The sequence below is a fragment of the Papaver somniferum genome, chromosome 1, assembly GCF_003573695.1.
Source record: "Papaver somniferum cultivar HN1 chromosome 1, ASM357369v1, whole genome shotgun sequence".
In the NCBI taxonomy this organism is placed as follows: domain Eukaryota; kingdom Viridiplantae; phylum Streptophyta; class Magnoliopsida; order Ranunculales; family Papaveraceae; genus Papaver; species Papaver somniferum.
This window is the reverse complement of record NC_039358.1, coordinates 245,278,848-245,292,074: the sequence shown is the minus strand read 5'-3', so window position 1 is coordinate 245,292,074 and position 13,227 is coordinate 245,278,848. Positions and strand designations below refer to the sequence as shown.

Genomic DNA, 13,227 nt, shown 5'->3' with positions numbered 1-13,227 from the left:
TTGAATTCACTCATTAGTAAAACAATAGTCACATTATTAACAATCTTGTGATTTTCTTACCAAATGATGCAGTGTGAAATGTGGTTAAATTGTCACCGCCAACCTTCTTTCCTCCTGATATTATTGTTTTGTCGATCCCATCTCCTGTAAACCATAGGTTTGTCTTCTTATTTCCCACCTGAAGATCATCCTCCTCGTACCTTCCAAAGAGACATAGAGATCAATGAAGATGATGATGAGAGGTTTTACAGTTGGAATTGATGATGAGAGATTTACAGAAACACATCAAGATATAAAGTTAGAAACTTGAGAAATGCAAATCTTTAAAGGCCATCTAGTAGTTAGTATTTTTTAGAATTAGGATGAGAGAAACACATCAAGATATAAAGTTAGAAACTTGAGAAATGCAAATCTTTAAAGGCCATCTAGTAGTTAGTATTTTTTAGAATTAGGATGAGAGGTTTTGAAGTTGGAATAGAGGATAAAAGTTTACAGATACACATCAATATATGAAGTTAGAAGCTTGGGAAATGCAAATCTTTTAAGTCCATCTAGTAATTGATTAATCTACCAGAGTATTCTTAAAAGTCCAAATTTATGAGACAAGTGCAAGTTACCTAAAAGAACCTTAATCTCATAATTGTTTCAACATGTGTCCATTTCAAGATATCATTTCAAACTGGAAATTTCTATCATTTGATCCTCCTTAAATTCCATCATTTTCATTTGTTGTTTTCTCCTACCTTGTTTGGTAGCTAGCTTTAATGCTTAAAATGAGAAAGGAGTTAAGAATGTATACCTGGAGTCTTTGGGATTTTCCACTTAATCTTGGAAGGTTGACGACTTACCAGTGATAAATTCCATTAAAATAACACCCAGATGATAATTAAAGATAGTCTTTTTCGGCATCCTCACCCTTGCAATAGCGGCACAAAAAAATGAATACAAAAACTGTTGTTCAATAACCCATGATGATATATAAAAATTTATATATCACATATAGTAGAACCTCTGTATAATAATACTCCATATAAGAATAACCTCCATATAAGAATAAAAATCTCTGGTCCCGATTTGGTCCAGTTATATTTAAGAATAAACTCCATATTGGAATAAGTCATATTTTTTTCCGGTCCCGTCTTAAGGAACTTACCTCCCTATAAGAATAATCCAGAATAGTATATAGATAATTAGGTCATATCGTACATCAAAGTTTAAGAAAAATAGTTTCTATTAACTAACTTGGAAAATCCTCTTACTTTTATCAGGTGTGATGTTTTTTTTTGCACGGGTCATTCAAATATCTTTGATCGTATGATTTTATTTGTCAATTTTCCGTATCATTGTTGAATTTCGTGTGGATTGTGTTACGTAGCAAACTTCGTATATTTAACTAATACATGTGAAACTAAACAAATTTCACATGTGAAACTAAACAAAATTTATGTTTTCTTATGTATTACATAGGTCCATTGTGTTGCATAGTAAACTTCGTATATTTAACTTGTGTATCATACATGTGAAACTAAACAAAATTTAATTAGTATTTCCTAGGTATTTATGATGTTTGTTGTGCGTGATTATGTTTTCTCCTAGCTAGGCATATATATAGCAAATTTGTATTGCTCGCTTCAAGGTAGACCTCCATATAAGAATAACCTTCATATATAAGAATAATTTCTTGTGGTCCTAGGATATTCTTATATAGAGGTTCTACTGTATATCACAATTTGAGCGTAGCATCATTTTGAAAGGGATTTCGGAGCCTACCTACAAGATTCAAAAAAAAAATATATTAATAAATAATACAATTAGCAGCCAAAAATAGACTCTATGGATATTTTTTAAATTTTTTGATGTGTGGGTTACATTAATTCGTTGTATATGAATATGTAAGTATTACAAAAGAAATATTTATAAAAAAATATGACAAAACTCGATAATCCATTCATAGAGAAAATGATTAAAGGGATTCCACTCAACGAGGAAGACAGGATACCATGGCTGGAAACATTCCAAGACACGCTTCAAATGAAGATCGACCAGATTATTTCCAGCAGTCACGATACTTACGACGATGCTGATGACAACAAGAAGAGGAAAGTAGTGCTTTGTTGTTCAGCTCTGCAGAAGAAGTACAAAGAGATTTTGATAACTGTTGATCCTAATTACAATCCAGGGAGTTATGTTCCTGGTACGGTTAAGTTTATTCACTTGGAGATGCCGATTGAGGTGTTGCTGAGCTGTGTTAATAAGAGAGCAGCAGAAGGAAAACATTTCATGCCTGCTTCACTGTTGCAGTCGCAATTAGATTTTCAACAGATTGATAATGATCAAGAGAAAGACATCACTGTAGTTGATGGCACTCTGCCTCCACAACTTGTTGTAAACTATATTCGCTCACTCTTGTGATAGAATACAACATTTTGTTGCTAAGAAAATAAAATTTTAGAACAATTTTAAAGATATTGGATTCAGAATTGATAGAAAACTTTGCATTTAAACGTGTTCGGGGACAAATAATCTAAGAATGGTTGATCTCCCGGGAAGTTATCGCTAAATGACCGCGACAGAGTCCGTCTAAACCACCACACTGGACGATAACCACAATGTCTGATTGGAGACAGTATCCGTGGAAGTTAAATTCATTACGCTTTATTTATTATATTTTGTACAATATGTTCATAAAGATTTATTCCATTTGTATTTAGAAAATAGGCTGGTTTGTGTGCAAATTTACACACACACAAGCCTATTATCATATGATGCGTAAAAAACACCTTACATTGTTAATTATATTTTCTTTCTGCATTGGGGAAGCTCTTTTACACACAAAAATTCGAATTTTAACAAAACCATCAAAGCTGTGGTACGCGGATTTAGCTTGCACTCCATTTAGTTCTAAATTGGTCTTTTCTTAGGATAATGATTTTGTTGATTATGGAAAAAACCTGAAATAGTTTCGGTGGCACTAAAAATGTTGTTTTTTTTCTCTTCGTTTTTACAACAAACGGTTTTGGATATAGTTTGGTCACAGTTTTAGAATTTTAAAATCGTTTCCTTGGCTTTTGATTCTGGACACTCCGTGTGGACCGACCACACCAACACTACCTAGACACATCAAAAATGGGCTTTACGCCTCTCAAAAAGAAAAGGTTGGTCGCTTTTGATATGTGGTCTGTCCACAAAGTCTGCCGGCCCAAATGTTTTGGTCAAAAAAAGAAGGCGGCTTTCCTAGATATACCGTGATTTATACACCGATTGCACCGAACCTCTCAATATCCAACAGACTATTACAAAATCCCGTTATGAAAACACAACACGTGTCGAGAACCCATCAAAAACAGATGTCTGTTCCGTTTCCATCATGAAACAGTACCTATATGGTACTTCGATTCAATTATCTCTCTCATTAACAAGCTGTTGCATTTCTCTCTCATGAATTATTAAATTTCCCCGGAGAGAAAGATTCTCGAGAAGAAGAAGAAGGAGCTCTACCCCCGGCCGGCATTTGTACCAGGTATCTCCATTTTTCAGTTTCGTTTCAAGGTTTTAGGGATTCGTTTGTGTGGAGCTAAGTAGTTGAGACCTGAAATTAGGGTTTACTTTTTTGATGATTTCTTAAAACAAAGAAGAACCCCTGGGTGAAGAAACAAGTAGAAGAAGAAATGGACTTCATATTAGCCTGGATCTTTGAGTTCTTGGCGTAGTTATTGTAGGTTGAAATTGAACTATGGCGACTGACTCACGGGAAGAAATAAAGAGACTGCAGAATGTTATTCTTAGATTATCTGCAGAAATTGGTGGGAAGAATCAGAAAACGGAATACATTGCAAAACAGTTGAAAGAAGGATCGACGGCACTTAGTGAAATGAAGGAGCAGACAGATCAGCTAGATCAAGCTTATAAGGAAGGTAAACTATCTTGTTATAGCTTGCTACTATTACATTCCTATGATTCTTTCGGTTAACCTTTTTCTTATCACCTGATTTTTTTACTTTTCTTGATTTTGATTCAGAAAACAGAAATGTGAAGATGACTATGCTTGAAAATCAAAGGCTGGAGCGAGAGATAGAAACTCAAAGGAGAGAAATCGAGCAGCAGGTTAAGGAAATCAAGAAACGAGACGCTCAATTGGATTTCAAGAACAAGCAAATTCTGGTTTTAAGAATGCTAAAAGATGTGAAGGAGGATCCACAAAAGGTAAGCGCTGTGCAAGGGAGGCATGGAGGAGTGGTCGGGACAAGGTTCAGCTCCAAATTGGTCTGCACCAGGCTCCACAAAAGGTAAACACTGTGCAAGCAGGGAGGCATGAAGGAGTGCAAAACATGAGTAGTGGAGACAAGGTTCAGATCCAGATTGATACGAATGGGCTGCACAATGAACTGGAAGAGAAAGATTATGAGCTTAGGCGGATGCGGATGCAAACCCTTGGCGACAAAGAGCACAGGAGTAACCATGAACTAGAGGAGGCGCACAAAGTCTCAATCGAGGTAACAAGTTTATAAATTGATTTATTCTGCAGGCTTTTCATCTGTTGCTCGAAAAAAGGAAGTTATGATTTTTAATGTCATTGTGTCCTAATGTTGGGATAAGACGGTTGGAGGAACCGAATGTGAATACATTTCGAGGTACTTGCAAGTTCTCACCTATGGATCTGGAAACAAAATCTGCTGAGTTATGTCCATTATAGCAGAACAAAATACAAAATCCAGAGTGGTATGCTTTTAAGAATACCACTATGAATCAAAACCGTGAGTAATCGATCTACGGAACTCGTCTGTATTGCTTGTTCTCATGTGTACTTGTGTCATATCATATCCTCCTACATCCCTACTATCCTTGGCAATTGGTGTATGTAATTTAATTTTTGGTTTCAAAAAACCATCACTGAGGAGTTTGAATCATACTACCAAACCTCTGTGGTGCAGGAAATTGGAGAGGAATATGAAGAAAAATCAGTAGAGATATTAGATGATTGGCGCATCGAAGATTGCGAATTCAGTGAAGAAGAAGAATGCAATTCCTTTGAAGATACGTTCCCTCCAATTCCACCACCAGAATCTTCTGTTGGCCCGTGCAACCATATGCAAACCAACAGCTCAGATATTTCGGTGATAATCCCTGATTCCGTGAGTTTCTTTGGTTATATTTGGTCCCAACAATCATAACGTGTTTCACTAATTATTTTATCCATTTCTAATCTTCAATTTCAAACAATACGTACCAAACTTGTGTGTGGTGCAGTAAGTTAAAAAGGGAGATGAATGTGTCAAGGGAGATATCCAAGGCAATGAAGGAGTAGAAACTGTAGATTGCAATGCCTTTGAAGATATGTTTCTTCCAGTAGCACCACCAGAATGTGTGGTTGATCCGTGCAGTGATATGCTGAACAACTGCTCAGATCTTTCCTTTGTACTCCCTGATCCGGTGAGTTTTTTTGGTCGGAACAATCATGACATGCATTTAGCCCTTGAAAATATTTCTTCTAATTTATTTACTTGGGAATATGTTAGTCTCCACCTACTACACATTCAACGGCTTCACAATCCGTGTTCGCCTTGTAATGAATGAAGAACTGAGTTTATATGTGACTTGTGGAGGTTAACTTGTCGTTTTTGTTGTTGTTGGTCTTGTCAGGATTGTGAAATGATTGATATGGAATGGTTATAAACCTTTGTTGACGATTTTATGTCAGCTGGAGACATCACTATGGGCATAGACTTTTCTGACAAAAATAAGAAGGATGACTGGGTGTCTGGTGGAATGACTGATACTGTTGTCCTGGACTCGTATGATGAGCAATAACTAGCAGTTTGCCATCCTATACTGGACTCTTGGACGAGGATTTGATGTAGAGGAGAATCGGTTTCTTTCTCTTTTATCCATTAAACCGCTAAAAAAAAACCGGTAGTCTGTAAAATTTGCAAAATTCTTGATGCTGTTCTTTGCAATTTTTTGTCTCTGAAACAATTTAGATTAATGAATATGAGAATTCAAATGACATGTGTTTCTGTTGTCACTTGTCAGCAACGCTAAAACTCCGAGTTGCTTCTTCCCCATTCCTCAAGCAGCGGATTGTATAACACGAGTAGCCGAGAGAGCTGGTGCACCAGTCATTTATCTTTCAACAGATGCAGCAGAAAGTGAAACTGATCTTCTTCAGTCACTAATTGTGGTAAATGGGAAGGCTGTTCCAGCTCGAAATATTGCTGAGAAATGGGATGCTTTACTATACAGGCATGGCATAGAAGGAGATAGTCAGGTGAACCCTGCCTTTCATGTAAATGAAGACAGTTTTTCCCCTTGAGGAGGTGATAGCATCTCTATGATTCGTCAGTCACTCGTTTTACGTAGATGTTAGATATCTTAAAATTCCCAGACCACACACCCATTAGTTAGATCATAGTGTTGGTCACTGACCCCGTGAATTGCTACTCCACCCACTCAAGGTCTGTAGATGACTTGCAGTTATTTGTCCAAGAGCTTTTCTTTTCTTTTTAACCTTAGTGCTGCTGTATCAAATGGCTGCCTTATATTAAATTATTTTCATTAACTGCTGTTCTCGTTGTTATTTAGGTTGAAGCTATGCTGGATAAGACAATTTTTGCTATGGCTAGTGCCTTCATTGGGGCATCAGGGTCAACATTCACCGAGGACATATTAAGGCTTTGGAAAGACTGGGGGTCTGCATCAGTTTGTGATGAATATCTTTGCCACGGCGAGCTACCAAACTTCATAGCAGACAATGAATGAAGAAGAAGAAGAAGAAGAAGAAGTAATATAGTTGGCAAATGAGTTTAATTGTCGGAAAGAAGATTGGTCTTCGTATTCTTTATGTTCCTCATTCTAAAAGGAGAAAAGAGAGTACGAAGTTCTGAAGATGGTTGATGGTTTTTGCGTGCAGATGACAGTGCAATTGGATGTACCTTTTTTGTGTGTGTATAACTGTGAAAACACTATCATCTAGGCACTGGAAAACCGGTTGTTGTCGATAGGAGTTGTATCTCATTCACTCTCCATGTAATGCTGATCATTTATTTACCTCTGTTGTATGTAACTTTGAGTTCAGCTCCGAAATTCTTACTGTCCATGTAATGCTGATCATTTATTTACTATCCTGGTTACACCTGCCAGATGAGTTCAGCTCCGAAATTCTTGCTAGAAACTCTAAGCTCGATTGAACTCGAATTCACTTTTTGTTGTGTTATTTTGTATGTCGTGGAAACCATTGTGTCCAGAATGGTTTATCTGCTTTGTTGCTTAATTAACATTTCCAGAAAAATATCGCTGGCACGTTTTGTTTCCACGAAACAATCCATATCCATATATATATACCATGCTGAAATAAACTAGCATTAAGAACTGTCTAATCATCTGACTAAAAAACCTGTGCAGACAAAACATAAATCTTTTTGAGAAGATTCAAATTCCATAAATCATAGACGTTTTCTTTCCAATTCATAAGCAGGAGCCAAACACTGCTTAATCAACTGTCGCCTGCCAGGGTTTTTTAATGCTGCTGCCTTCTTTCCAGTTCATTCATAAGTAGGAGCCAGACACTGCCCAACCAACTGCCCCATGACAGGGTTTTCTAATGCTGCTGTTGTCCGTTCTTTATCATTCAGTTGTTTGTTTACTGCAATTAATCAAATACAAAATGACGCTGAGTAATGACATCAAATACTCTACTCAACAATCAGAAATAAACAGAGTGTAAGCAACAAATACTTGCAGCTTCGTCGTCATGAGTTCCTGGCGCCAACTTAATATCCACCTAAAGTATTTGAAGAGAACTAGAGGATCAGAACAGGTGGCTTTCAAACAAAGTAATAATGCATGTCATCAAATGGGTATGCTGAACCAACAGAGCAAGATATTGACAATTTTGGAAAGGTAAGATTGTGTTCAGATAAAAGCGAAGATCACAATTATAAGGGTTTTGTGTCTCACCTTGTAACGAGAAGGTAGACTGCGCATAAGTTTTACTTGTAAGCAAAGTCCAATAGCTGGAGCCAAAGAGCATTGTCCTATTGTAGGAGTATACGTGACCCTGGATCAAAATGACATAACAAGAATACTGATGTTTCAGCTGTAACTTCAACAACCAATGTCTCCAAAGAGATCTAGGTTAAAAGGAGAAGAACGGTGCAGTCACCTGACATGGCTATGCTTATCATCTATTTCAACAGAATCCTCCGTGACAACTCGCAGTTGTTCCAAGGTATAAGGATATTCTGGATCTTTTATATCTCTGATATGATGTAAGACTGTCAAGGAAATAAATATAACTGCTACATTGTACACAAGAAAAATATAAGGAAAAAAAATGGAGCCCAAATCCACTTGAAAGAACCTAAATTTCGCTTGGACATTTTTTATAGTATAAAAGTGAATTGCTACACCAAGTAAAACAGAAAATGATTTCATCATGCTAAACTATCAAAATTTAAGGATATCAAAAATTTCTTGTTGATCGATAGGGTCAATGGCATATTCATCAACATCAGCAGGCACTACCGAGCGACGTATGCGGCGTTCTTTTCTTTCATAAACAACAGGGTTTTTGTTACTTAATTCCCGAACCATTTCTGAAGTGAAATGTGGAACTCAAAGGGTCTACTGCCTATTTACCTGAAAAACAAAAATCTGTTAACTGAATTTTATATGGTTGACATTCATAGCAATTGTCAATGCAAGATGTATAAATAAAAATAGACCCGTCCAACATGCAAAAGATTTCATAGAAGAAAATTCACCCAAAAGTCAAAACTTGTTAGAAACTCAGGTGTTATGGCAAAACTTTGATATAGGAAGCACACAAAAGTATCGATAGATAAATGGGAAAATGAGGGAATGCAAGGCAGAGTTGTGTTCTATAGATTTATCAAAGAGGGTTTTGAATCGTACCCAAAAACTAAATATACTTAATCTATATCATACATGCTGAACTTTCTTGTACACACATTTCAGAAATCGTATAAATCTTTTGTGCAATATCTAAACCATGAATTGATGAAACAAGTCAACTGATAAAACCCTAGAAAAATTAAACACTTTTATTGGTTATAATTAGGGCTGCACATCGTAGGGTTTTTTACTATACCAGAACCAGACACCAAAGAATAGGAAGCTTAAGATGATCTAATATAGCTTTTTAGTCAGATTTTAATCGAAAATTGATTTGATAGGTTAAACAATAGAACCCTAATAATAAGAGTGTTCGATTTCTTCTTCTCTGGGACTGGTGCTCTTGCTGCTTGTCAGAGAAAAAGAAGATGAAGGTGGTGGAAGTGGGCGGTTCAGACTGGTGGGGTGGATGGGGAAGGAGGAGGAAAAGCCACTCTGCATGCAGTAGTTATTGGGGGTTAGTAATTCTGAGATTTATAGAGATCATGATTTATAAAAGGAAACATTAAGACCTTTAAAAAGAATATCTTAAAAAAATCCTAGCCTATATGGATTCTCTGCCGGGTTGGGTGTTGGGCATCATGGTTCCAGGAAAGATAGGAAGATGCTATCTGCCAAAGAGGAGCAACTGAGAAGAGGAGTGATCATACATATCTGCTTTAGTCGGGGCAGAGGAAGCATGCAAGGCACTGCGCCACGAGCAAGTTTTAATTTTTTAAGTGAATGAAGCTGAAAACCTTGTTTCTGGAGATGAAGACTGTTGTTAACTTACAGGTTATGCAGATACTCTAAACAATGCATAACTTGTCATGCAGTCAATGTTGGATCTGCATAAGATGTTATGCAGTTAAACAATGTGTGATGCAAGGTATGTGTTGTTAACTAAACAGGTTAAAGAAGAAACACAATTTAACGTGGTTCGGCTATAGCCTACGTCCACGGGAGAAGAATGATTAGGGTTTCTTATTATCAATGGAGGTTTTACAAGACGTGTATATATATATCATATACATGCCACATATTCGTATAGATAGCAACATATCTAGAGAATATTTTCTTGCAGTGTAAGCCAATCATAAATAGAGAAACCAAATATTCTCCTTTGTTCCAACACTCCCCCTCAAGTTGGTGCGAAGATATCAATGGAGCCCAACTTGGATAGAATTCCATTGAATTACTTGACAGGTAAACCCTTAGTAATACATCTGCCAGTTGTTGATGACTACGAACGAAGGGAGTGCATATTACTTTGGCCAATACCTTCTCTCTAACAAAATGATAATCCACTTCTATGTGCTTTGTACGCTCATGAAAGGTGGGATTTGATGCGATTTATATCGCTGCTTGATTGTCACAGAACATCTTAGCTGGCTGAGGTGACAGAAAACCCAAATCTTTAAGTAATGCTCGCAGCCAAACAATCTCACATGTTGTTGAAGCCATGGATCTGTATTCTGCTTCAGCACTTGATCCAAACAACATTTTTTTCTTGCTTCTCCATGTAACCAGATTACCACCAAAGAATATGCAATACCCTGTTGTTGATTTACGATCAACTGGACATCCAGCATAATCAGCATCTGAATATGCTGTTATACAGTAGCTAGAAATTGAATAGGCTTCATTCTTTGTCATCAAAACTCCTCTTACTTGTGATCCTTTTAAATACTGTAGAATCCTAGTTACTGCATTCAAATGTTTAACACGAGGTGTATGCATATAACGACTGACTAAGCTTACTGCATATGCTATGTCAGGTCTGGTAACAGTGAGATAAATTAACTTGCCTACTAACCTTTGATATGACCCAATGTCACTTAACACATCACCATCATTATCAAGTTTGTTGCCATTTTCTGTAGGCGTATCACAAGGCTTTACTCCCATTTTTCATGTAGCCTTCAGCAGGTCCAACACATATTTTCTTTGATTCAGAAAAATACCCTTCTTTGAGTAAGCAACTTCTAATCCCAGGAAATACTTCAGTATTCCTAAATCCTTGATGTCAAATCTGGAATGAAGCATTGCTTTAAGATTTCTAATTTCTTGTTGATTGTCTCCTGTAATCACAAGGTCATCAACATACACTAGAACTATAGTTGTACCAAGATTACTTCTTTTAATAAACAAAGAAGAATCGGCAGATCTCCTTTTGAACTTATTCTGGATGAGTACTGAACTTAGCTTTGCATACCATGCACGTGGTGATTGCTTTAAACCATATATTGCCTTCTTAAGCTTGCAAACCATATTGCTCTCTCCTTCTCGAGGGTTTCCAGGTGGTATACTCATATACACCTCTTCTTCTAGATCACCTTGTAAGAATGCATTCTTCACATCCATTTGAAACAATTTCCAATCTTTATTAACTGCAAGAGACATAAGAAGACGAAACGTATTCTTCTTTGCAACTGGTGCAAAGGCTTCTGTGTAGTCTTCTCCATATCTCTGAGTAAAACCTCTTGCCACTAATCTTGCCTTATAACGCTCAACAGTTCCATCACTTCCGTATTTAATTTTGTACACCCATCTACATCCAACAGTCTTCTTCCCGGGAGGCAACTTGACAATACTGTATGTATTATTTACATCTAAGGCACGTAACTCATTCTCCATTGGTGCCCTCCATTTTGGATTAGACTTTTATTCATTGTAGTTTTTAGGTTCTTGATGACTGGATATAGCACTTAGAAATGCAGAGTGTGAAGAACCTACATGGTCATAAGTTAAATGTGCTTGTATAGGATACACAGCGGAATGATATGTAAAGAAATCTTTATATTTATCGGGAGCCTTCTTCTCACGACTTGAGGTTCTGACAATTGGTACCACTGGTTGATGATCTTGTGGAACCATAGCCTCAGTTTCTGGAACTTGATGCGGCACATATTGTAGTCCGTATTATCATCAGTAACACTAACACTATTGTCTGAAACTTCTTCATGAACTGCTTCATTATGCACATCCAACACTGCATTAGGTACGTCCACCAACTCTACCCCATCACCATTATCTCTGTGGGAATCTGTTGCAGTAGGTATCTCATTAATAACTGGAAGTGGTGCCAAATCTGTATAACACTCCCCCTGAGACCGACTGCCAGAATCACACTGAAAATAAGCCATTGTTTCATCAAACACAACATCACGAGAAATCTGTAGCTTTCTAGTGGGTGGATGATAACAAATATATCCTTTCTTTGTAGATGAGTAACCAAAGAACACACACTTAGTTGCCCGTTAATCCAGTTTATCACGATGCTTAGCCTGTAAATGTACATAACAAACACAACCGAAAACTCTGAGATGAGAAATGCCAGGCTGATGATGTTTTAAAACCTCTAATGGAGATTTGAACTCAAGCACACGACTAGGCAGACGATTGATCAAGTAAGTGGCCGTCAGAGAACCATGAGACCATAATTTCTTTGGAACATGCATCTGAATCATAAGAGCACGGGTTGTTTCCATAATATGACGAAGTTTCCTTTCAGCAACACCATTTTGTTGTGAAGTACCAACATAGCTAGTTTGATGGATAATACCATGACTACGCAAATAACCTGGAAGAGGGCCTTTGACAAACTCAGTGCCATTATCTGAACTAAAAATTTTAACCTGTGCATCAAATTGGTTGCGTATCATACAATGAAAATCCGCAAATACAGATGAAACTTCATTTTTGGATTTGATTAAATAGATCCATGTAGCACGTGACCAATCATCTATAAAGATAACAAAATATTTATACCCATCATAAGCATCAATTGGAGCAGGACCCCGTAAATCAGAATGAATTAATTCAAAAGGCATTGTAGCTCGAGTCACAGAGTTAGGAAATGGAAAACGAGATTGTTTAGAAAATTGGCAAACATCACATACTTGAGACTGAACAGAAAATGTGGGAAAAATCCTAGACAAAACACGACTGGAAGGATGTCCAAGTCTTTGATGATAAAGAAACTGCAGAGTTGATCTTTGAGTGAGACATTCCATGTCACTAGAGCGTAACAGTTACAATCCATGAGAAAAGATGCCTCTACCAATCGTCTTTTTCGTCTTTCGATCCTGAAAGATGACCGAGGTAGGGGTAAATGTAACATCACAATTCAGAGAATTATTGATTTGACCAACAGATAACAACTGAGTAGGAAACGAGGGAACAACAAGTGCATTAGATGGCGGACAATCTGGAAAAAAAATGCACTTTCCCACTGCCTATCACAGGAGCAGTAGAGCCATTAGCAACATACACATTTTTTTGAGAGATGCGAATAAATGCATGAACTGACGAAGGATCATTTGCCATATGATCTGT

At 37.1% G+C, this 13,227-nt stretch overlaps 3 protein-coding genes across 10 annotated transcripts; 2 read left to right on the top strand and 1 right to left on the bottom strand.

The window, feature by feature from the left end:
- Positions 1–1,926: 1,926 nt before the first annotated feature.
- On the top strand, positions 1,927–2,412 carry LOC113275654 (gluconokinase-like). The gene has a single exon (XM_026525198.1). The coding sequence runs from the start codon at positions 1,927–1,929 to the stop codon at positions 2,410–2,412; it is 486 nt and encodes a 161-aa protein (XP_026380983.1).
- A 962-nt stretch (positions 2,413–3,374) lies between these two features.
- On the top strand, positions 3,375–7,155 carry LOC113323472. 8 transcript variants are annotated; one of them, XR_003347656.1, is made up of 7 exons: positions 3,375–3,520; positions 3,711–3,914; positions 4,019–4,754; positions 4,932–5,132; positions 5,248–5,430; positions 5,641–6,265; positions 6,580–7,155. XR_003347656.1 is itself a non-coding variant. In XM_026571793.1 (2 exons), the coding sequence occupies exons 1-2, from the start codon at positions 3,734–3,736 to the stop codon at positions 4,288–4,290; spliced, it is 453 nt and encodes a 150-aa protein (XP_026427578.1). In that variant the 5' UTR covers positions 3,375–3,733; the 3' UTR covers positions 4,291–4,916. The 8 variants fall into 8 exon arrangements, 1 of the variants encoding a protein (XP_026427578.1); XR_003347647.1 differs by having other exon boundaries at positions 3,636–3,914; XR_003347645.1 differs by having other exon boundaries at positions 3,375–3,914; positions 4,019–4,493; positions 4,597–4,754.
- Positions 7,156–7,507: 352 nt separating this feature from the next.
- LOC113339905 (protein AE7-like) lies at positions 7,508–8,589 on the bottom strand. The gene is made up of 5 exons (XM_026585131.1): positions 8,460–8,589; positions 8,159–8,264; positions 7,954–8,053; positions 7,732–7,777; positions 7,508–7,639 (listed from the first exon to the last, which is right to left on the bottom strand). Exons 1-5 carry the CDS (start codon positions 8,587–8,589, stop codon positions 7,539–7,541), a joined length of 483 nt encoding a protein of 160 aa, XP_026440916.1. The 3' UTR covers positions 7,508–7,538.
- Positions 8,590–13,227: the final 4,638 nt, after the last annotated feature.